Consider the following 23,870-nt stretch of genomic DNA (forward strand, 5'->3'; position numbering starts at 1 on the left):
ATAGGCAGTCCCTCGAACCGAGGATGACTTGCTTCCACGTCAAAAAGTTCACAGGTGTTTCAATGATGAACATAAAATTCCAGGTCCAAACTAAATCTTGAAGGGTGGAAGATGCCTGTGCTTGGAATTTTTTAACGTGTGGTGACCGTTGAACACCAGCCACCACATGGGCTTGACAGAGCTAGGTCTTGGTCCAGATTAACCAAGACGACTGGAGACCAGCTCTGCTGCACGGACCTAGTGCGCACACATATCGCAGTGTGGGCTGGGCCCTCGCCTCTTCTGGGCCCTGAACTCGTGCCTCTCCTGGGTCCCGATCACGTCCCTCTACAGTCTCTCGCTGCTCCTTCGCCCCAATTGCGCCACTCCTGATGTACCTGCCCACGTTCCAATCACCAACCTGGACCTTGGTGACGTCTCTTTTCACTGCCGTTGCTCTCCTGCTCCAGCACCTGCTGCTCCCTGGAGTGGTATGCCGCCATGGATTAGGAGTGACATTTCAAGCATCTCAAAACCTGTAGATTGCAGGAAGAAGGGAAGACTGAGGGACATACAGAATTCTACAATTTGTCACTTCTGGAAAAGCCTGATTTAGAGGGTGTATTGTGATGAGACTTGTTCAAAACAGAGAGAATGCAAGGAAGAGGAATGTATAAGGTTTCATAGGCAGTCACTCGGAATCGAGAAAAACTTGCTTCCACTCCCTAAGTGAGTTCTTTGATGGCTGAACAGTCCGATACGAGAGCCACAGACCTTGTTACAGGTGGGACAGACATTCGTCGAGGGAAGGGATACGTGGGGCTGGTTTGCCGCACGCTCCTTCCACTGCCTGTGCCTGACCTCTTCACACTCTTTGCGTTGAGACTCGAAGAGCTCAACACCCTCCCAGATGCACTTTCTCCACCGCGGGCGGTCTTCGGCCAGAGTCTCCCAGGTGTCAGTGGTGATGTCGCACTTTACCAGGGAGGCTTTGAGGGTGTCCTTATAACGTTTTCACTGTCTTCCTTTGGCTCGTTTACCACGAAGGAGCTCCGCATAAAGCATTTGCTTAGGGAGTCTCGTATCTGGCATAGAACTCTGTAGCCTGCCCAGCGAAGCTGATCGAGTGTGGTTAGTGCTTCAATACTGGGGATGTTAGCCTGGTCAAGGACACTGATGTTGGTGCGCCTGTCTTCCCAGGGGATTTGCAGGATCTTGCGGAGACATCCTTAGTGATATATTTCCAGCGACTTGAGATGCCTCCTATACATCGTCCATGCCTCAGATCCATATAGGAGGGCGGGTATTACTACAGCCCTATAGACCATGAGCTTGGTCAATGAGACTTAAGTTCAAAACAGAGAGAATGCAAGGAAGAGGAATGTATAAGGTATTTAGCACTTAAGAGGCACAGGAAGCGAGGAATGATTCTGATGTTGGAATCCAATAGTTTAGAAATTACTGTATGAACATTATCACACTTGAATGATATTCCTCTTTTACTTTAAAAAGAAAGCTAACCTATTTACTTTAAGGGCATTAATGCCCCCACTAAAATATCGTAAACATTTATTTATGGCCTCATGAGCATCCCCGATTTTAATTGCTCCAGCATTGGCGGTCGTGCCTTCATTGACCAAGGCCCTAAGCTCTGGAATTCCCTCCCTAAACCTCTCCGCCTCTCTTTCCTCCTTTAAGACACCCCTTAAAACTTAACTCTTTGACCAAGCTTTTGGCCATTTGCACTAAGATCTCCTTATGTGGCTCGGTGTCAAATTTTGTTTGATAACGCTCCTGTGACGTGCCTTGGGATGTTTTACTACACTAAAGGTGCTATATAAATGCAAGTTGTTGTTGTAGTTCCTGTGTGATACTGCAACTTCAGCTGCCCTTTTAATCTAGCTTCAACTTGTCTATTAGTTACACTGCCCAACAGTCACTACAGCTAAACTTACTGAAAATAATCACTGAGGCTGAAATGTAAATCAGTTGACAATGGTGATGTTGAATAAAAGGAACTGGCCACCACAAAAGATTTTGCTTCATTAACACTGTCTGGATATTCATGGGAACAACAGACATTCTGGCTTCACTTGGTAATATCTCAACTGGGATTTCCTATTGTTAGTCCCTTTGCTCATCACTTCCACTGTTACAGAATTTCTGAACTTGTCAACGTTTGTCAATAATTGAATGTAAACAAGTGGAAGAATGGTGTTTTCCACTTTTGTTGACGAGACTGCTCACGTTAACAAACTGGGCATTAATAGCTTGGTGATTAGAGGCCCATTGTTACCTCTGAATGTAGATATTACCAAGTTTATTTTTACAATAGCACAGGATGTCACGCCTGCCAGGAATTGCTCTTCTGTATTCTCACGAAGTCCAGGGTTTAAGTACTATTCAAACAATAGTGCTAATGGAACAATGTACTGTACTGGCAGCAGATTGCAGGTGCATCAGTGCTTAAAATGGAACTGTTCCAATTTGCATCCAGCCTTCTGAGTGGTTTTCAGTAGTGGAGTGTAGGACTGACCGAGGAGCTGTTTAGCAGGGGAGCTCCCTAGGGAGCTGCTATCCCAACAGCCGCCATGTTACAGTCGATGATGATGATGATGATGATGATGATGATGATGATGATGATGATGATGATGATAGTATGACTGACCCATTGAACAATGAGCGGACATAACACAGCTAGAAATCGCTAAAGGAAAAGGCAACTAAATACTATACACAAAAGCATTAAATTTGAACTCCCGGCGGGAGTCCTGTGGGCGGGGCCTGAGGTGGACAGGAATGGGCCCAATCCTTCACAGCCTGAGGCCCAGGAGATTTTAATCAGTCTCCTACTTGAATCCAGCGACCATGGTATGCGAATCACACATTTCAGGGTTAAAATGACACCATTGGACTCCGAGAATTCAATATTTATGAGGCCCCCACCTGCCTCTACACTCCTGAAAACCTGGGCGATAAAATCATTGGGGGTGCGAACGCTACGGGTTCTGCACGGCCACCATTTTGTGCTCTTTCCTACACCATTCTCGCCGCATGAGAAGAGTTAAAATCAGGGCTTGTGTTTGCTGTTATGGAATGTACTTCAGCTTTCGCACGCTCTTGAAATTTGCATATAAAGTTCCCTCTAATGCTGTCATTCAACTTTTGCTTTCTTAATTGCTGCATAAGAACATAAGAAATAGGAGCAGGAGTAGGCCATTTGGCCCCTTCAGCCTGCTCCGCTGTTCAATATGGTCATGGCTGATCTGATCCTGGCCTCAACTTCACTTTAGTAAAAAGAAAGCCTTGCATTTAAAAAGCAGCTTTCATGATTTCAGGACGTTCCAAAGCATTTTATAGCCAATTACATACTTTTGACGTATTGTCAGTGTTGTAATGTAGGACTGTACTGTCAAGGCCACCCACGGCCCAAACTACCAAGGCCCCACCCCACTGCTGGCCAAGAACAGGGAAACACTCATCAAGGACACAGAGGCAGTCAGGGCCCACTGGAAGGAGCACTTCGAAGATCTCCTCAATCGAGACTCTGCCTTTGACTTGAGTGTTCTCGACTCCATCCCGCAGCATGCTACCCGCCATCACCTCAGTAAAACCCCAACACTGCATGAGGTAGCAAAAGCCATAAGACAGCTCAAGAACAACAAGGCTATGGGAGCGGATGGAATCCCTGCTGAGGCATTGAAGTATGGCAGAGAGGCACTGTTGGCGCGAATACATGACCTCATCTCATCTCTCTCATCTGGAGGGAGGAGAGCATGCCGGGAGATCTCAGAGATGCAGTGATTGTGATCATCTTTAAAAAAGGGGACAGGTCCGACTGCGGCAACTACAGAGGAATCTCCCTGCTATCAGCCACTGGGAAAGTCGTCGCTAGAGTTCTCCTCAACCGTCTTCTCCTTGTGGCCGAGGAGCTCCTCCCGGAGTCGAAGTGCAGATTTCGTCCCCTACGGGGCACAACGGACATGATTTTTGCAGCGCGACAGCTGCAGGAAAAATGCAGGGAGCAGCATCAGCCCTTATACATGGTCTTCTTCGACCTTATAAAGGCCTTTGACACTATCAACTGCGAGGGTCTATGGAATGTCCTCCTCCGTTTTGGCTGCCCCCAAAAGTTTGTCAACATCTTCCGCCTGCTCCACGATGACATGCAGGCCGTGATCCTTACCAACGCATCCATTACAAACCCAATCCACGTCCGGACTGGGATCAAACAGGGCTGCGTCATCACCCCAACCCTCTTCTCAATCTTCCTCGCTGGCATGCTCCACCTCACAGTCAACAAGCTCTCCGCTGGTGTGGAACTAAACTACAGAACCAGCAGGAACCTGTTCAACCTTTGCCAGCTCCAGGCTAGATCCAAGACCACCACAACCTCTGTCGCGAGCTACAGTACGCGGACGACGCCTACACCTGCGCACATACAGAGGCTGAACTCCAGGACATAGTCGACGTATTTACTGAGGCGTACGAAAGCATGGGCCTTATGCTAAACATCTGTAAGACAAAGGACCTCCACCAGCCTGTCCTCGCCGCTCAGTACTGTCCCCCAGTCATCAAGATCCACGGCGAGGCCCAGGGCAATGTGTACCATTTCCCTTACCACGGGAGCCTCTTATCAACAAGAGCAGGCATCGACGACGAGATTCAACACTGCCTCCTGTGCACCAGTGCAGCCTTCGGCCGCCTGAGGAAAAGAGTGTTTGAAGACCAGGCCCTCAAATCTGCCACCAAGCTCATGGTCTACAAGGCTATAGTAATACCCGCCCTTCTGTATGGCTCAGAGACATGGACCACGTACAGTAAACACCTCAAGTCGCTGGAGAAATACCACCAACGATGTCTCTGCATGATCCTACAGATCCCCTGGGAGGACAGACGCACCAACATTAGCGCCCTCGACCAGGCCAACATCCCCAGCATTGAAGCACTGACCACACTTGATCAGCTCCGCTGGGCAGGCCACATTGTCTACATGCCAGACACGAGACTCCCAAAGCAAATGCTCTGCTCGGAACTCCTTCACGGCAAACGAGCTAAAGGCGGGCAGAGGAAACGTTATAAGGACACCCTCAAAGCCTCCCTGATAAAGTGCAACATCCCCACTGACACCTGGGAGTCCCTGGCCAAAGATCGCCCTAAGTGGAGGAAGTGCATCCAGGAGGGCGCTGAGCATCTCGAGTCTCATCGCCAAGAGCATGCAGAAACCAAGCGCAGGCAGCGGAAAGAGCATGCGGCAAATCTGTCCCACCAACCCTTTCCCTCAACGGCTGTCTGTCCCACTTGTGACAGGGACTGTGGTTCTCGTATTGGACTGTTCAGCCACCTAAGGACTCATGTTAAGAGTGGAAGCAAGTCTTCCTCGATTCTGAGGGACTGCCTATGATGATGACAAATGAATCTTAAGTGAGATTGTGACAAAAGCTTCAAAACAGGAAGACTTACCAAATATCAGTGAAGCTCGTCACATCCTTAAAATGTAAAGAGGGAGGTGGTTGATTATTTCTTACTTTTGCCCTGAGAGAATGCCATTTCCCCAGGCACAAAGCTCAGGAAAAAGAACTGCAGGCCTGTTTCACCAAGTCTCTGTGCCCGTTATGTTGCCCCAGGACTTCTGGGGCTTCCTAGCAAGGTGGGGGAGTCATATCTGCACCTGTGGGAGATGCAGTCCCATTGCAGAGATGTAGTTTAAAGTCCCCTACAAACTGCTTGGATACAATCATATCAGAGCGTGGTGAGCGTTTGTTTTTCAGACTGGAGGGAAGTGTGCAGGCATGTTCCCCAGGGGTTGGTGTTGGGACCACTGCTCTTTGTGATATATAATAATGACCTGGACTTGGGCATAATTTCAAAGTTTGCAGATGACACAAAACTCGGAAATGTGGTAAACGGTGAGGAGGCGAGGAACAGACTTCAGGAGGATATAGACAGACTGGTGAAATGGGCTAACACATGGCAGATTAAATTTAACGCAGAGAAGTGTGAAGTGATTCATTGAGGAGAAGCAATATAAACTGAATGGTAATATTTTTTAAGTGGTTGCATGAACAGAGAGACCGAGGGGGCGGGAGTATACGTACACGTCTTTGACCTTTGGCAGGACAAGTTGAGATGGGAACCTTGGCTTTATAAACAGAGCCATAACGTACAAAAGCTAGGAACGTCAGCTAAACCTTTATAAAACACTGGTTAGACCCCAGCTGGAGTATTGAGGCCAATTCTGGGCACCACACTTTAGGAAGGATGTCAAGGCCTTAGAGAGGGTGCAGAAGAGATTTACTGGAATGGTACCAGGGATGTCGGACTTCAGTTAGGCACGGGCTCGACGGGCCAAATGGCCTCTTTCTGTGCCGTAATTATTCACTGATTCTAGGTGGAGAAGCTGGGGTTGTTCTTCCTAGTGCAGTGAAGGTGAAGGGGAGATTTAATAGCGGTGTTCAAAATCATGAAGGGTCTTGATAGAGTAAATAAAGAGAAACTGTTTCCAGTGGCAGAAAAGTTGGTGACCAGAGCTACAGCTTTAAGGTAATTGGCAAAAGAACTTGAGATGTCACGAGGAAAATAAATTTATACAACGAGTCGTTATGATCTGGAATGTACTGTGTGGTAAGATTGGCGGAAGCAGATTCAATAATAACTTTCAAAGGGAATTGAATAAGTACTTGAAGGGGGAAAAATTTACAGGGCTGTGGAGAAAGAGCAGGGGAGTGGGATGAAGTGGTTAGCTCTTTCACACAGCTGGCACAGGCTCGGTGGGGTGAATGGCCTCCGGTGCTGTATCATTCTATGATTCTATGATGTCGCCATCAGCAGACTGGAAGCATGGCTGTAGGCCGAGAGTGCTCTATCCAGCACTGGGGTGGGGGAGATAGAGGGGCAGGAAGCTTAGCCCCAAGATTTATAAAGCAGAGCAACTATTTGTTCCCTGTTTTTTTGAAGCATTGACATGCCATGAACTGTTTTTGTTCGCATTCTGCCCCACATATCAACTACTCAATGGGATGAAAAAACAATCAAAATTCTGGTTGCGAATCAAAGATTCAAATTATTCCTTCAGGTTTCAGGAATAAGATTCAAAGAATACATCAATGATAGACATTACATGGAATTTGCTTTGCATGCTTCAGGCGCACTTCCCTTCTCTATACAGAGTTGAACAGCGCCATCTTGAGGGACAAGAGTCCATTACCAGGTATTTGTTAGCACAGAGTGAGCAGTGTGATTGCTCAGGCCGCTTACAATGGGATCATGCCCAACTGTACTTTCCATCGCTGACCCTGTCGGAGTTAGCAGGAGGGCACCTCACTTGCAAGGCTGAGGCAGGCACAAACGTGACTTTGGGCATATCTCTGGTGTCTGTCTGCCCATGGGAGTGGTGTACCCACCTCTCCCACCCCAAGAGCTGACCACGGACTATTGATCCCCTGAGCAAGGAGACCAATCTATAAAATGTTAAAAAAAAAACAGCACTTTGGGTGGCCGCAGACACCTGTATGGAGGCCGAAATACCTCCACTCACTCACTATATGGGCGTTCACTGCTATGCCAGATCCTGAGTAAAGCTCATGGAGTACCCCTTCCCCCTGCGCCCCCTGGCCATGGTCCATCCCCTGCCCATCCTCTTAAGGGATGGGGGCGAAAGTTCCACCTCTTACAAAACATTAAGGAAACTTCTGGAAATGGCAGAGACCTAGCACAACCGGGTCTCCCCCATTTTCCTGGAGTTTCCCCAGTCTCCGCTGATGTTACAACAGAAGGCTGACCAAATCCCTGAGAAACATTGGGGTTAGGAAAACCTTATACAATGGTCAGGAAGTAAAGCCAGTTAACATGGGCCCTGTTACAAATACATGGTTTTGCAAAAGCAAAATGTGTCTGTGCAATACATGTACACATTTAAAATAACTAATGCTTTAGTTAATAACATTTCACCAACATTATAAACATTTCACAGAAATGATACCAGCCAGGGAGACATTATGGGTGAAGAGTTAAGGCAGGAGGTCAAAGCTATTGTGTTCCTGACACAGATGAGCCTGCACACAGCGAGGTTAAAGTAACAGTGACCTCAGTCTTTATTAAGACACTCCAGAGTGAGGAACAGGCCTTAGGGGCCGGCTTATGTACAGTGCTCCCAAGGGATGCTGGGATTCCCTGGGACTTCAGGGGATGCACTCCCTGGTGGTGGAACATCGGAGTGTATGCTTTATAGATACACAACATCACTCTCCCCCCCCCAAAGTCAAAGTGAAAACTATTTACAAAGTGAGGCGGTCGGGAGCCTTTCTTTCCCTGGTGAACCGCCTCGGTACAAATGTCTGTTCTGGTGTATTGGCTGTGCCCTCGCTGGGCTGGCGTGTTGTTGGCCCTGCAGGGCTGCTGGGTGAGCCTGGCCTTGCTGGGCTGTTGGGCGTGATGGGTGTGATTTCCTGGTCTGGGGTGGTGTCGTTGATCCTTCGGGTGTGTGTTGTGGGCTCGAAAAAGGTGGTGTCTGCTGTGGGTTGTTCAGGGCAGTCTGTGAACCGCAGCCTCGTTTGGTCCAGGTGCTTTCTGCAAATTTGTCCATTGTCTAGTTTGACTACAAACATCCTACTCCCTTCTTTAGCTATCACCGTGCCCACGATCCACTTGGGATCATGTCCATAGTTTAGCACATACACAGGGTCATTCAGATCAATTTCCCGTGACACAGTGGCGCGACCATCATTTACATTTTGTTGCTGCCGCCTGCTCTCTACCTGATCATGCAGGTTGGGGTGAACCAGCGAGAGTATGGTTTTAAGTGTCCTTTTCATGAGTAGCTCAGCCGGGGGCACCCCTGTGAGTGAGTGGGGTCTCGTGCGGTAGCTGAGCAGTACTCGGGACAGGCGGGTTTGGAGTGAGCCTTCTGTGACTCGTTTGAGGCTCTGTTTGATGGTTTGTACTGCCTGCTCTGCCTGCCCATTGGAGGCTGGTTTAAACGGGGCCGAGGTGACATGTTTGATCCCATTGCGGGTCATGAATTCTTTAAATTCGGCACTGGTGAAACATGGCCCGTTGTCACTGACCAGTATGTCAGGCAGGCCGTGGGTGGCAAACATAGCCCTCAGGCTTTCAATGGTGGCGGTGGCGGTGCTTCCCGACATTATTTCACATTCAATCCATTTTGAAAAAGCATCCACCACCACCAGGAACATTTTACCGAGAAACTGGCCCGCATAGTCGATGTGGATCCTTGACCATGGTCTGGAGGGCCAGGACCACAAACTTAGTGATGCCTCTCTGGGCACATTGCTCAACTGAGCACACACGCAGCATTGCCGTACACAGGACTCTAAGTCAGAGTCGATACCGGGCCACCACACGTGGGATCTGGCTATTGCTTTCATCATTACTATACCCAGGTGTGTGCTGTGGAGATCCGAGATGAAAGTCTCCCTGACTTTTTTTGGGTAGCACTATGTGGTTACCCCACAACAGGCAGTCTGCCTGAATGGACAGCTCGTCCTTTCGCCGCTGGAACGGCTTGATTAGCTCTTGCATTTCAATGGGGATGCTGGCCCAGCTCCCATGTTGTACACAGTTTTTTACTCGGGACAGCAGAGGATCTTGGCTGGTCCAAGTCCTAATCTGGCGGGACGTGACAGCTGATTTATAATTTTCAAACGCTTCCATGACCATCAACAAGTCTGCGGGCTGCGCCACCATCAACAAGTTTGCAGGCTGCGCCATTTCCATCCCCGTGGTGGCAATGGTAGCTGACTGAGAGCATCCGCACAGTTCTTGGTGCTTGGCCTGTGGCGGATGGTATAGTTATACGCTGATAGCGCGAGTGCCCACCTTTGTATGCGGGCTGAGGCATTAGTATTTATCCCCTTGTTTTCAGTGAACAGGGATATGAGAAGCTTGTGATCAGTTTCCAGCTCAAATTTGAGGCGGATAACAGGTACTGATGCATTTTCTTTACCCCGAACACATGCGCTAATGCCTCTTTCTCAATCATGCTGGCGGCCCTCTCAGCCTTAGACAAGCTCCTGGAGGCATAGACGACAGGTTGCAACTTCCCCGCAACGTTAGCTTGTTGTAATACACACCCGACTCCGTACGACGACGCATCACATGCTAGTATGAGTCTTTTACACGGGTTATACAATACAAGCAGCTTGTTGGAGCATAAAATGTTTCTGGCTTTCTCAAAAGCAATTACTTGTTTTTTTCCCCATACCCAGTTCTCACCTTTATGCAATAACACATGTAGGGGCTCTAAGAGGGTGCTTAACCCCGGTAGGAAGTTACCAAAATATTTGAGGAGTCCCAGGAACGACCAGAGCTCCGTGACGTTCTGTGGCCTGGGCGCGTTCCTGATAGCCTCTGTCTTGGCATCTGTGGGCCGAATGCCATCCGCCGCGATCTTTCTCCCCAAAAACTCCACTTCTGTTACCATGAAGACGCATTTTGACCTCTTCAGCCGCAGCCCTACGTGATCCAGTCACTGGGGGACCTCCCCCAGGTTTTGTCGGTGCTCGACGGTGTCCCGACCCGTGACCAATATGTCGTCCTGAAAAACCACCGTGCGTGGTACTGACTTAAGTAGGCTCTCCATGTTTCTCTGGAAGATCGCTGTAGTTGACCGAATTCCAAACAGGCATCTGTTGTAGATGAACAGTCCCTTGTGCGTGTTGGTGCAGGTGAGGCCCTTCGAAGACTCCTCCAGCTCCTGCGTCATGTAGGCCGAAGTCAGGTCGAGCTTGGTGAATGTCTTGCCTCCTGCCAGCGTCGCAAATAGGTTGTCTGCCTTAGGCAGCTGGTATTGGTCCTGTAGCGAGAAACGATTAATAGTTACTTTATAATCGCCGCAAATCCTGAGCGTGCCATCACTTTTGAGTACTGGAACAATCGATCTGGCCCACTCGCTGAATTCCACTGTGGAGATGATGCCCTCGCGTTGCAGCCTGTCCAGCTCGATTTCCACTCTCTCCCTCATCATGTGAGGTACCGCTTGTGCCTTGTGGTGAATGGGTCATGTCTCTGGGACCAAGTGGATCCGCACCTTCGCCCCGGAAAAGTTTCTAATGCCTGGCTCAAAAAGGGAAGGAAATTTGTTAAGAACCTGGGTACATGAGGTCTCATTGACATGTGATAGCGCTCGGATGTCATCCCAGTTCCAGCGGATTTTGCCCAGTCAGCTCCTTCCAAGCAGTGTGGGGCCATCGCCCGGGACAATCCAGAGTGGCAGTTCGTGTACCGTGCCCTCTTAGGTGACCTTGACCATGGCGCTGCCCAGGACAGTGATGAGCTCTTTGGTGTATGTTCTCAGTTTCGTGTGGATGGGGCTCAGGGCTGGTCTGAGTGCCTTATTGCATCACAGTCTCTCAAACATCTTTTTACTCATGATCGATCGGCTTGTACCAGTGTCCAGTTCCATGGCTACGGGTAAGCCATTCAATTTTACATTTAGCATTATAGGTGGACATTTCGTCGAAAATGTGTGCACCCCATGTACTTCAGCATCTGCCTGCTCTCTCTGAGGCTCGAAATTGCTTTGATCCACCATGGACCGATCTTTCTCTGCCACATGGCGGTAAACAGGTTTTGCAGAGCTTGCAGCTCGTCTGCAAGCTCGATGGAGGTGCCCCATTGTTCCACAGTTCTTGAAAACATACCCTTTGAAGCGGCATGAATAGGCTGAATAGAAGCCTCCACAACACCAACAAGGTGTGAATTCCCTTGCATTCATCCTTTGTTGCGGACTCTGACTCATCTGGGTCACCAGAGGCCTGCTGGCAGTTGCAGACTCGTGGTTTCTGCCCTGTACATTTCTGCTCGCAAACACAGTTCCAGTTAATTTATGAACATTGCTAGCACTTGTGTGCTGAGAGATTTGTTTGGTGTTATCACTGGTGGACATAAACGCCTGTGCTATCGCAATGGCCTTACTGAGGGTCGGTGTCTCTGCAGTCAACAGTTTTCATAGGATGGTCTCGTGGCCAATGCCCAGTACAAAAAAGTCTCTGAGCATCTGCTCCAAGTAGCCATCAAACTCACATTGTCCTGCAAGTTGCCTTAGCTCGGCGACGTAGCTCACCACTTCCTGACCTGCAGATCGCTGGCACGTGTAGAACTGATACCTCGCCATCAGCACGCTCTCCCTCGGGTTAAATGCTCCCGAACCAGTGTACACAGCTCCTCATACGACATATCTGTGGTTTTCACCGGAGCCAGAAGATTCTTCATGAGGCTGTAGATCGGTGCCCCGCAGACTGTGAGGAGGACCGCTCTCCTTTTTGCAGCGCTTCCTTCTCCGTCCAGCTCGTTGGCTACAAAGTACTGGTCTAGCCGTTCGACATAGGCTTCCCAGTCCTCATCCTCTGAGAACTTCTCTAGGATGCCCACAGTTTGCTGCATCTTTGCGTTGGAGTCGTCTACTCGTCGCCAGTTATTCTGTTCCTAACACAGATGAGACTGCATATAGGGAGGTTAAAGTAACAATGACCTCAGTCTTTATTAAGACATTCCAGAGTGAGGAACAGGCCTTAGGGGCCGGCTTATATACAGTGCTCCCAAGGGATGCTGGGATCCCTTGGGACTTCAGGGGATGCGCTCCCTGGTGGCGGACCATGGGAGTGCATGCTTTACAGATACACAACAAAAGTCATGGTCAAAGTTCTGGGCAGGCTTTTGAAAGGAGTGGAGGTGTTTAGGGAGAGGGTTCTAGAGTGCTGGGCCAAGGCGGCTGAAGGCACTGTGGCTGAAGGTGGACTGGAGGAAAGGGGATGCTAAAGAGATCGAATTCGGAAGAACAAAGGCTGCATGCTTGCATATCAGGCTGAAGGATGATAGGCCTTGTGGATGAGGACAAGCAATTCTGAAGTCAGATTTGGGGAATTTTGAACCAATGGATGTTGGGTTGACGTGGATGATAGGGAAGTGGAACCTAACTTCGGATAGGATGCAGGTGGCCAGAGTTGTGTACAGCGAGTAGCTTATGTAGGATGCAAGTCAAGAGGCAGGCAAGGAGAGTAAATGAGGTGAATGACCAGTTGGATTTTTTGGGTGTTGATTGAGGGAGAAATGTTGGTTGAGGGACCAGGAAAAGTCACTGCTCTTCTTCAAATAACACCGTCAGATCTTTTATGTTCACCTGACAAGGCCCATGTTTCACATCTCATCCAAAAGATACCACCTCCAACAATTCCCTCAATACTGCACTGAAGTGTTAGCCTAGAAAATGGGGGTGAATTTCCGTGGCGATTCTCCCAATCATCTGCCATGACGTCGGCAGAAGGTCCATGGAAACATCGGAAAAACAGCATAAATGATCAGGAGAACCGCCATGGAAATTCTGAATTTTCCACTTGCTCCAAGGATGCTGTGGCAGCTTAAGTAATGTTTGATAAGCACTGCCAAGATGGAATTATGCAAAAATAGCCTCTTCCAACACTTCAGTCTTCCAACATGTCAGCCACTCGCCCCCCCATGTATCTTCACATCACATTGCTGCCTGTTACATGGACTGTGTGTGGCGGCAGCAGTGCTGCTTTGCTCTTCAGTTGGACAGAGCCATACGTTACAGCGATGATAAATTCAGTGGCAACTTATTGTCCCCTTTTCCTGAAGCAAATACTCCAGGGAAATGGCCAGTTAATAAATGTTGAAATTCATCACCTCTCTACAGTATTGTTCAGTTAATCATAAATTTCAGGCACCAGTAAGTTTCAAATCAATACCAACTGGTGTGACATGATTGCATTGACAATTCCACTAATGAGCCAAAGTTAGAATTATTCTAGGATCATACTGACAACAATGAAAAGTACCTGTTCTTCACCTTCCTTTTTATTCAAGATCATTTTAACATCCATTTCAATCAGTTTGATATTTTATGGTAGAAAATTACTTTGTGAGTGACAGATTGCAAGCAGAAACATGTTGAGTCAAATTGAGGCTTAAACTAGATGTTGATATGTAAAAATTGGAACAATCTCGTATTGGGCCACCTGGATAATTGGCTGTATTACATTGAGGAATCACCTGAAGTGTAAATCCTTGAATGTAAATTGAGTCTCAATGATTCCTGTTGTCTTTACTCGAGATCGTAAAACATCTTGTTCTGATGGGATGTACTCAAGAGCCGTGAGCCTCGCCAGAGAATTGAGGTAGCTGATGAGATACAAAGAGAGACCAGTGATTGCAATGCTCTTCACTCTTAAATTTCTCACTGAGCCTTCCAGGATTGCCCAAAAACACTCTCTAAGCTTCCTGTAAAACATAATACCATAGGATTACAGGAAAAAGGGCAACTGTATAATCATATTCCGTTCTTTTGCAAAAGTAAATAAAACTGGATCTCTATTCAACCTGCAACAATAATAACCTGCATTTATAATAGCACCCTTAACATAAAGAACGTGATGCATTAACCACTTTGTTTTAAACTGCTTAGTTAAGATAGTTGGAAAAACAATCTCATACAAATGCATGAAGCATTCAAAGGGCCAGATTTTGGTTCATTTTTTTTTAATAATGAATTATTATGATGCTAGATACATGTATTTTTCCATGTTATGTCTCTTGAGTATAAAATGTAGCTGTCACTTACTATGAGGCAGAATCATTGAGCTGATATCCTGAAGCTCTGTCAAAGCAGGCCTGAATTCCTGGATCTTTCCAAAGCCTCCCTATGATTTCTACAAGTTCTGTTGGCAAACTCCCTTCCTCTATTGAATCAACCTGATTAAAAAGGTGCTGTGCATCTTCCTGTAAGGAGAAGTAAAGACAATAAATAAATTGTTTCTAAACATTATCATTTGATATTAAAAAAAGTATAAGTCTGAATTTTTATAGAAATGCACCTAAATATGTCTCGAGTTTCAGCTGTTCTGCTAAGTGCGGTGTGCAATGTGCTGTGCAATATACCAACACAAGCCAGGAGAAGTTGTCCATAGCTACCAACCATTTTGTTTTACACAAACAATCAAGGATTTTGGACGACTGTGCACACAGCCGTGGTTTCCCATAAAATGAACACTTGTTTATGGCAGTCAGCATTCCAGGCTGGTTCACCCCAAGACGTCCCAGAAGTTGTTTGTGCACATGTTCCAACTCCTGTAATCCACGGAACGTGGAGTGCTAGTGCATCATCATCATCATCATAAGCAGTCCCTCAGAATCAAGGAATACTTGCTTCCACTCTTAAAATGAATCCTTAGATGGCTGAACAGTCCAATACGTGAACCACAGTCCCTGTCACAGGTGGGACAGATAGTCGTTGAGGGTAAGGGAGGGTGTGACAGGTTTGCCGCACGCTCCTTCCGCTGCCTGCGCTTGTTTTCTGCATGCTCTCGGCGACGAGACTCGAGGTGCTCAGCGCACTCCCGGATGCACTGCCTCCACTTAGGGCGGTCTTTGGCCAGGGACTCCCAGGTGTCAGTGGGGATGTTGCACTTTATCAGGGAGGCTTGGAGGGTATCCTTGTGACGTTTCCTCTGCCCACCTTTAGCTCGTTTGCCGTGAAGGAGTTCCAAGTAGAGCGCTTGCTTTGGGACTCTCGTGTCTGGCATGCGAACGATGTGGCCTACCCAGTGGAGCTGATCAAGTGTGGTCAGTGCTTCAACGCTGGGGATGTTGGCCTGGTCGAGGATACTAATGTTGGTGCATCTGTCCTCCCATGGGATTTGTAGGATCTTGCGGAGGCATCGTTGGTGCGAGTGCACCAAGGTTGTGACTCCTGTGCTGGCTCATTTCGAACACTTTCTATAACCAATATGAAGCCTGAAAGATTTCTCTTCATTAGCATGACTAGAAAAACTTGAAGGTTAAGAATGCCATTCTAGTATTTTATGATTATTAATATATATTACAGTTTCACTGAAGAATAATGCTGCAATACTCTCCATCTACATTTCAATAATACATCAGTTAAATGTACTCAATTCAATTTCTGTTTAATAACGACACAGTGCAACTTCCACTTTTTTATATAACTCAGCACTTTATCATTTGTATTTTGTTGAGAAAAGCTATTCTACAGTAACTCAGACACAAATCATGTTAATTTTTTGCTACATAGGGAAAGAAGAATGCTTTAGAAGGAAGAATCCTATCATGAGGAAAAATAGAGGCTGAATTCGATTTGATTGTCAGTCCACTACTTTTGGGTGAATTTGTTATGCATGTGTTTGGACAGAAAACTCCAGCACCCTTTTCCTGGGAATCACCATTGAACATGTCTCCCTATGATCATGTACAATGGCACCCTGTAAATACGGAGCTGGTTTGTTTAAATGTGTCCTTCCTTTACCCGAGTGACACTAGCTCACTGCTATTCACCCGGCAGCACATGTGGACATCCTAATCAGAGCCGAATTAAGAATTCTTGTGGTCCTGAGCACCAAAAACATTCAAGGCCCCTCCACAACCCCTGCATCTGCCCCCAAAGCCCAGTAAAACACCAATGTGCAGTAACATGCTCGGGAGTTTATTCTTTTGTTCCTGGAAACTCCAGGACAATCTGGGCGGTGTGGCAACCCGAGTTATGGTGCGCTTTATCGAAAGCCTTATATTTGGCTCGGCCCTTGTGTTAATCCATCCTGATCCCATAGGCTTATGAGAACAATATCTGCACAGCTTGCCAGAGCAAGGAGATCAACAAGGCAGAGAAATGAGCTCCGCATTTCTCATAGTCAGTGATAGGTAACACTGCTGATGGAATAGAAAACCCATGGACAAAATGAGCCAAAATATTATGAAGATTTTCTGTTTTTTGAGATGGCAGCCTTTTTAAGACTATGTTAGTTTAATAGGTTGACACAGGTGTCGCTTGTGGAAGATGCACATCAGCACTATCGGCACTCAGCATCATATTATCAGCCTCTGTTTTCAATTACATAGAATATAGAATATTAATCGCCTGTGCTTGGAATAGAATTTTGAAAAGAAAAAGGAAACACTTACATTTCTACAGCGCCTTTCATGACCTCAGGACTTCCCAAAGCGCTTTACAGCCAATGCGGACTTTTGAAGTGTAGTCACTGTTGTAATGTGGCAGCCAATTTGTGCACAGCAAGCTCCTACTAACAGCAATGTAAGGAATAGACTTTCTGTTGATCCTATAATGAAGGCAACTTTAAAACCCCTAGAAACCGAAATTGCCCCTCTGCTTCAGGCCTGTAACCACCGCAAATCGGCGGCCACACTGTGGAGTAGAGTGGCCACCGACTTATGCTGGAATGGCCGCTGATAGCCCAATTGCCTTCTCGAGTTTTCCTGGCGGTGCCCCGATCTCTCTCCCCAGCCCCCACCGCTCCGCTGCTGCCGATCTGTGGTAAGCACGTCAACACCGTGCACACCACCAATCTATTCCCCCCGACGGCGAGACAGTCCCCTCTGAAAATCTTCGGCCCGCCCGGTGGGGCAAAACAAGCTTTTTCCCGGTGGTCCAGTGAGGCTGTAGCTTTCTGCATTTTATCAAGGAGGCTTTGAGGGTGTCCTTGCAAAGTTTCCTCTGCCCACCTGGGGCTCGCTTGCTCTGTAGGAGTTCCGAGTAGAGCGCTTGCTTTGGGAGTCTCGTGTCGGGCATGCGGACGATGTGACCCGTCCAACGGAGCTGGTCGAGCGTGGTCAGCGCTTCGATGCTGGGGATGATGACCTGATCGAGAACACTAACGTTGGTGCATCTATCCTCCCAGGAGATTTTCAGGATCGTGCGGAGACAGCGTTGGTGGCATTTCTCCAGCGATTTGAGGTGTTTACTGTATATGGTCCATGTCTCTGAGTCTTATAAGATCATAAGAACATAAGAAATAGGAGCAGGAGTAGGCCATAAGGCCCCTCGAGCCTGCTCCACCATTCAATAAGATCATGACTGATCTGATCATGGACTCAGCTCCACTTCCCTGCCTGCTCCCCATAACCCCTTATCTCCTTATCATTTAAGAAGCTGTCTATTTCTGTCTTAAATTTAATTAATGTCCCAGCTGCCACAGCTCTTTGAGGCAGCGAATTCCACAAATTCACAACCCTCTGAGAGAAGAAATTTCTCCTCCTCTCAGTTCTAAGATCATGCCCTCTAGTTCTAGTCTCCATCACCAGTGGAAACATCCTCTCTGCATCCACCTTGTCAAGCCCCCTCATAATTTGATATGTTTCTATAAGATCATCTCTCATTCTTCTGAATTCCAATGAGTAGAGGCCCAACCTATCAACCTTTCCTCATAAGTTAACCCACTCATTCCCGGAATCAACCTAGTGAACCTTCTCTGAACTGCCTCCAAAGCAAGTATATCCTTTCGTAAATATGGAAACCAACACTGCACGCAGTATTCCAGGTGTGGCCTCACCAATACGCTGTACAGCTATAACAAGACTTCCCTGCTTTTATACTCCATCCCACTTGCAATAAAGGCCAAGATACTATTGGCCTTCCTGATCACTTGCTGTACCTGCATACTATCCTTTTATGTTTCATGCATAAGTACCCCCAGGTCCCGCTGTACTGTGGCACTTTGCAATCTTTCTACATTTAAATAATAACTTGCTCTTTGATTTTTTTTCTGCCAAAGTGCATGACCTCACACTTTCCAACATTATACTCCATCTGCAAATTCTTGCCCACTCACTTAGCCTGTCTATGTCCTCCTGCAGCCTCTTTATGTCCTCCTCACACATTACCCTTCCTCCCATCTTTGTATCATCAGCAAACTTGGCAACGTTACACTCAGTCCCCTCTTCCAAGTCATTAATACAGATTGTAAATAGTTGGGCTCCCAGCACTGATCCCTGCGGCACCCCACTCATTACTGATTGCCAACGAGAGAATGAACCATTTATCCCGACTCTCTGTTTTCTGTTTGTCAGCCAATCCTCTATCTATGTAATATATTACCCCCAACCCCGTGAACTTTTATCTTGTTCAGTAACCATTTGTGTGGCACCTTGTCAAATGCCTTCTGGAAGTCCAAATACACCACATCCACTGGTTCCCCTTTATCCACCCTGTTTGTTACATCCTCAAAGAATTCCAGCAAATTTGTCAAACATGACTTCCCCTTCATAAATCCATGCTGACTTTGCCTGACCAATTTTTGCTTTTCCAAATGTCCTGTTACTGCTTCTTTAATAATGGATTCCAACATTTTCCCAACCACAGATGTTGGGCTAACTGGTCTATAGTTTCCTGCTTTTTGTCTGCCTCCTTTTTTAAATAGGGGTGTTATATTTGCAGTTTTCCAATCTGCTGGGCCCTCCCCTGAATCCAGGGAATTTTGGTAAATTACAACCAATGCATCCACAATCCCTGCCGCTACTTCTCTTAAGACCCTAGGATGCAAGCCATCAGGTCCAGGGGATTTATCTGCCTTTAGTCCCATTATCTTACTGAGTACCACCTCCTTAGTGATTGTGATTGTGTTAAGTTCCTCCTCCCTCTATAGCCTCTTGACTATCCACTGTTGGAATATTGTTAGTGTCCTCTACCGTAAAAACTGATACAAAATACTTGTTTAGAGTTTCTGCCATCTCCATGTTCCCCATTACTAATTCCCCGGTCTCGTCCTCTAAGGGACCAACATTACTTTAGCCACTCTTTTTCTTTTTATATACTAATAGAAACTCTTACTATCTGTTTTTATATTTTGTGCTAGTTTACTTTCATAGTCTATCTTACCTTTCTTAATATTTTTTTTAGTCATTCTTTGCTGGCTTTTAAAAGCTTCCCAATCTTCTGTCCTCCCACTAGTTTTGGCCACTTTGTATGCCCTTGTTTTTAATCGGATACCATCCTTTATTTCTTTAGTTAGCCACGGATGGCCATCTTTTCTCTTGCATTCTTTCCTCCTTACTGGAATATATTTTTCTTAAGAGTTGTGAAATATCTCTTTAAATGTATACCACTGTTCATCAACCGTCCCACACTTCAATCTGTTTTCCCAATCCACTTTAGCCAATTCTGCCCTTATACCTTCATAGTCTCCTTTACTTAAGTTTCGTATGCTGGTTAGAGATCCAACTTTCTCACCCTCCATCTGAATTTGAAACTCAATCATGCTATGATCACTCATAGGAGGGCAGGTGTCACTACAGCTCTGTAGACCATAAGCTTGGTGCCAGATTTGAGGTCCAGTTCTTCGAACACACCCTTCCTCCTTGATAAAGTGCAACATCCCCACCGACACCTGGGAATCCCTGGCCAAAGACTGCCCTAGGTGGAGGAAGAGCAACCGGGAGGGCGGTGAGCACCTCGAGTCTCATCGCTGAGAGCGAGCAGAAAACAAGCGCAGGCAGCGGAAGGAGTGTGTGGCAAACCAGACTCCCCACCCTCCCTTTCCTTCAACGACTGTCTGTCCCACCTGTGACAGAGACTGTAATTCCCGAATTGGACTGTACAGTCACCTGAGAACTCACTTTCAGAGCTGACGCAAGTCGATTTTGAGGGACTGCATACGATGATGATGATGGTGGCTTTCTGCAACGGTGGTGCAGCTTCCCTTAAAGGGGACGATGCACTGCTGCTGCCGCCATTTCTTTTTTCAGCCGACTGCCATGTTGGCCTGACAATTATGCCCCAAGAGGGGGTGCCAGGCTGCCTGTTGGCGGCCCAGCCGAAACCCTTCCTGATGACCCAGTGTAAAAATCACAGAAGCTCTCCCCTTTAAGTGAAGGGGAGAGCCGTGGTGATGCGGCGCCGTGATAACATCATCGCGGCAGTGACTCTGTTCCGCCCCCCCAGTTGCTGTCACCGCCACGTCTTTGCCCCTCAGGTGTAGTCATCACCCCCATGAAGACCGACTTCTGGATCAAAACAAAAAAAACAAAGAGCCGACCTGAACCGCAGCTGCTGTAAAAACCATCGAAACGGGGCGTGGGGCAATTTTTACCCCCTGTTCTCATAAGAAACGTCGGTAATATTTAAGAAACCAATAAAACGCATTTCCATTTTAGTGGTACAGATCACACCTGCAGAAAGATCTTACTTCAATTGTTTGGTTGCTTCGGCAACTTCAATTTAAAATGTTTGGGGGTGTACACCAGAAGAAAGAAACAGCTCTCCACAGAAAAAGCTGATGTGCTGTGATCTTTTTTAAAAAAGTATGTGACAATGTGTAAAATAGATTCTCCAGAGCTGCGCCTGTTCTTCAGCTGACTGTGCGCATGCATATGAATGTGACACTTATCTGGAGGGTTCAACAATTCACTTAACCTTTTCAAGAATCTATCCTGAATCCTGAATATTTAAAGTAGGATCAGGGTCATTTTAGAGATTGAAGATACTCAGAAGAAACACGTGTCAGGAAAATATCTTGCACAAGCAACCCAATGACATTTTTGTGATGAGAGGACGATCTTGGGAAGTGAATGACAATTTGCGTGATGTGAATAATGTGGTGCATTGATCCACAGAACGAGTAAGCTTTCCACAGCTAATTTGCAAGAGCAACAATAAGCCTTTTCTTATGTTAGTTTGAATAAAACATAATCAAAGAGGCTTGGATGGTATTGTGAATTAGCAAATCTTTAACCGGCACGGTTTGGAATATAATCCAGCAGAATCAAATTTATAGATTAATTTGTTGAGAGCATTTTATAGATGAGATGAAAGACTTGACCATTTCACAGTTAAGGATCTTAAATTTAATACGCTTCATTCATCTCAATCTAGTTCTAAATGGAGGGAAGTGTGCATCACAAAACTACTCTGTCTGATAAAACATTTGAAGCAGAAAAAGATTCAGGCTATGGGATTCGATTTAGATTGCACTCTCAAAGAACAAGCACAGGTGAACTGAATGGTTTCCTTCTGTCTTGTAAAATCACTTGGCTGGATGGTCCTAAATGGACAGACTAAGCGACCGAAGCTACAACGATGGATGGTATTAAAATGGAGCTGCCAAAGTGTTGCAGCAGATGGAATTATTGTGGCAGTTAAGAAGAATCCTTGAACGGCATATAAACCGTAAGATTTTAAAGTGTTACTGCTGTCAATCAGTAGGAAACTATGGTCCCAATTTTCCCTCAGAAAAAAATAAAGGGGTACACTGACTGGTACGGTTCATTGTGGTCCTTCCGCGCTGAACAAAACCCGCAAGTTTTCTGCAAACCGATGCATCCTGTCGTGCCGGCGATACCCAAGTCAATTTCGGGGACGGGGACGGGGGGGGGGGGGGGGGGGGGGGGCGGGCGGAGATTAGAGTGTGCGCCTAAAACGCACAGCACATGCGTGTAAAAAAACAAAAACTGACCAACTCATTGCGCACGGGCAACGCGCAGAGGGAAAAAAAATGAAAAAAACTGCACGTGCAATAATTCGGCGGGAGATCGCAGCGGGTCGATTTGGCTGCACAGAGGATTGTGAGAAGGCTGTCCTTGATGTTTCTCGGTGATTTATCTGATGATTGTGCCTGCAGTTTCGATTTTTAAGGATTACCAGGACTTCAGGAACATCTTGGAACATTTTGGGCCACTTGGGACATTGAAGGGAAAGGTCGTAAAGAATTATTTATTATTTAAATGCTTACAGTTCTATCATCGAGGGAGTAGCAGCAATAGTAAGTTTTCTTTTATTTATTTTATTTTTGAAGTTATATAAGGTTCCATAAAGTTTATGTAAAATAGCCAGGGAGTCCCTTCGGCCGGGGATAGGAGTGGGCCAGCGAGGATTCCTTTAACTGCAGGTAAGGCTTTCTCCTACGGTGTTTTTAGTGTTTGTGTACTATTTTAAAAATATTGCTAATCAGGAAACTTGGCCTTATGCCCCGAAATGGCGCGTATTGTATTTTTCAACTTACACCAGCGCCAGAATGTATGGCGCCAAACATTCTGGCGCTGGTAGCCGACGCCAGCGCCCCATAATTGGGGAATCTCTAAACAAAACTTCCGCGCCAGAAAAAAAATCGCTGGCCACCGATAAAACAGAGCCCAGTGCTGGCATAATTCAGACCGATATTCCGTTCATAACACTGTCACTTTTAACAAGGTAAGATCCTGCTTTCCCCTCCCCCGAGATGAACGTTACAGATGTTTCAGTGGATTAGTGGCTAATAAATTAAATAAAACATTGCTGATTTTCCCCCAATTCTGGTGCCATCGACTTCAATGCAGAAATATGCAGAACCTTAATTCCACTCTAACTCCAATGATTTATCATGGTAAGATAGCTGCCCCACGGTCTATTCTTTATTGGGTACTCAAATTGAAATATAGGATTTAAAAAAAAAATAATAATCTTCTTTCTGCTTATGGCTGATATGAAGCCAAATTGAGAAAAGATAAAAGGTCCCAATTTAAAAGCCAATTCCTTTTTACTGGTTTCAGGTGATTACACAGATGTGATTTAAGAAGAAAAAAAACAGTAAATAGAACCACTCAGCTCTGCTGAAGACGTCCCAATTTTATCAAGTGTTGTGAACGAATGACACTGCTGAAGACACACAAAATGCTAATTAAAGTAGATGGGGTTGATTTTTGAACTGGGGTTGGCTTCAGGTTGGGGTAGGGGGAGGGGGACGGAATTAGTGGGAAATGCACTTGCTGGCCTAAATTTTAGGCCCCGCAGTATTTCAATTCCTGGGCCTGATTTTAGTGTCGCTGGTCCACTTCTAGCCAGGAATGGCCGTGATCAGGGTGCAGAACGGCTGCTAGCAGATGAAGATCGGGCCACCCCAGGTAAGTGGCAGGGAGGAGATATCATGAGGGAAGGGGAGACCATGGCAAGGGAAGCCACAATGTTCCTTGTGGGGCCCGGGGAACAGCTCTTGCTCCTCCAGGCCTCACAAAGAAAGTTACAAACTTATCAGAAGGGCTTCTTCTGACTTCGGACCGGCTTCTGCCGAGCGGGATTGCTGTTGCAGTTTCCCAGCTCAGGCCCCAGTTAAAATTGCACTGGGGTCTTTTGGATGTAA

At 46.6% G+C, this 23,870-nt stretch overlaps 1 protein-coding gene across 1 annotated transcript in view; it reads right to left on the bottom strand.

The window, feature by feature from the left end:
• Positions 1-23,870, bottom strand: part of LOC139277981 (guanine nucleotide-binding protein G(t) subunit alpha-3-like) — a 72,842-nt gene that overhangs the window by 39,872 nt on the left and 9,100 nt on the right. Inside the window, exons 4-5 of the mRNA XM_070896629.1 lie at positions 14,576-14,733; positions 14,008-14,136 (exon numbers count right to left, since the gene is read on the bottom strand). Of these exons, the coding sequence (XP_070752730.1) occupies positions 14,008-14,136; positions 14,576-14,733 (287 nt within the window). The remainder of the gene's footprint in view (positions 1-14,007; positions 14,137-14,575; positions 14,734-23,870) is intronic.

Source organism: Pristiophorus japonicus, chromosome 13 (genome assembly GCF_044704955.1).
Source record: "Pristiophorus japonicus isolate sPriJap1 chromosome 13, sPriJap1.hap1, whole genome shotgun sequence".
In the NCBI taxonomy this organism is placed as follows: domain Eukaryota; kingdom Metazoa; phylum Chordata; class Chondrichthyes; family Pristiophoridae; genus Pristiophorus; species Pristiophorus japonicus.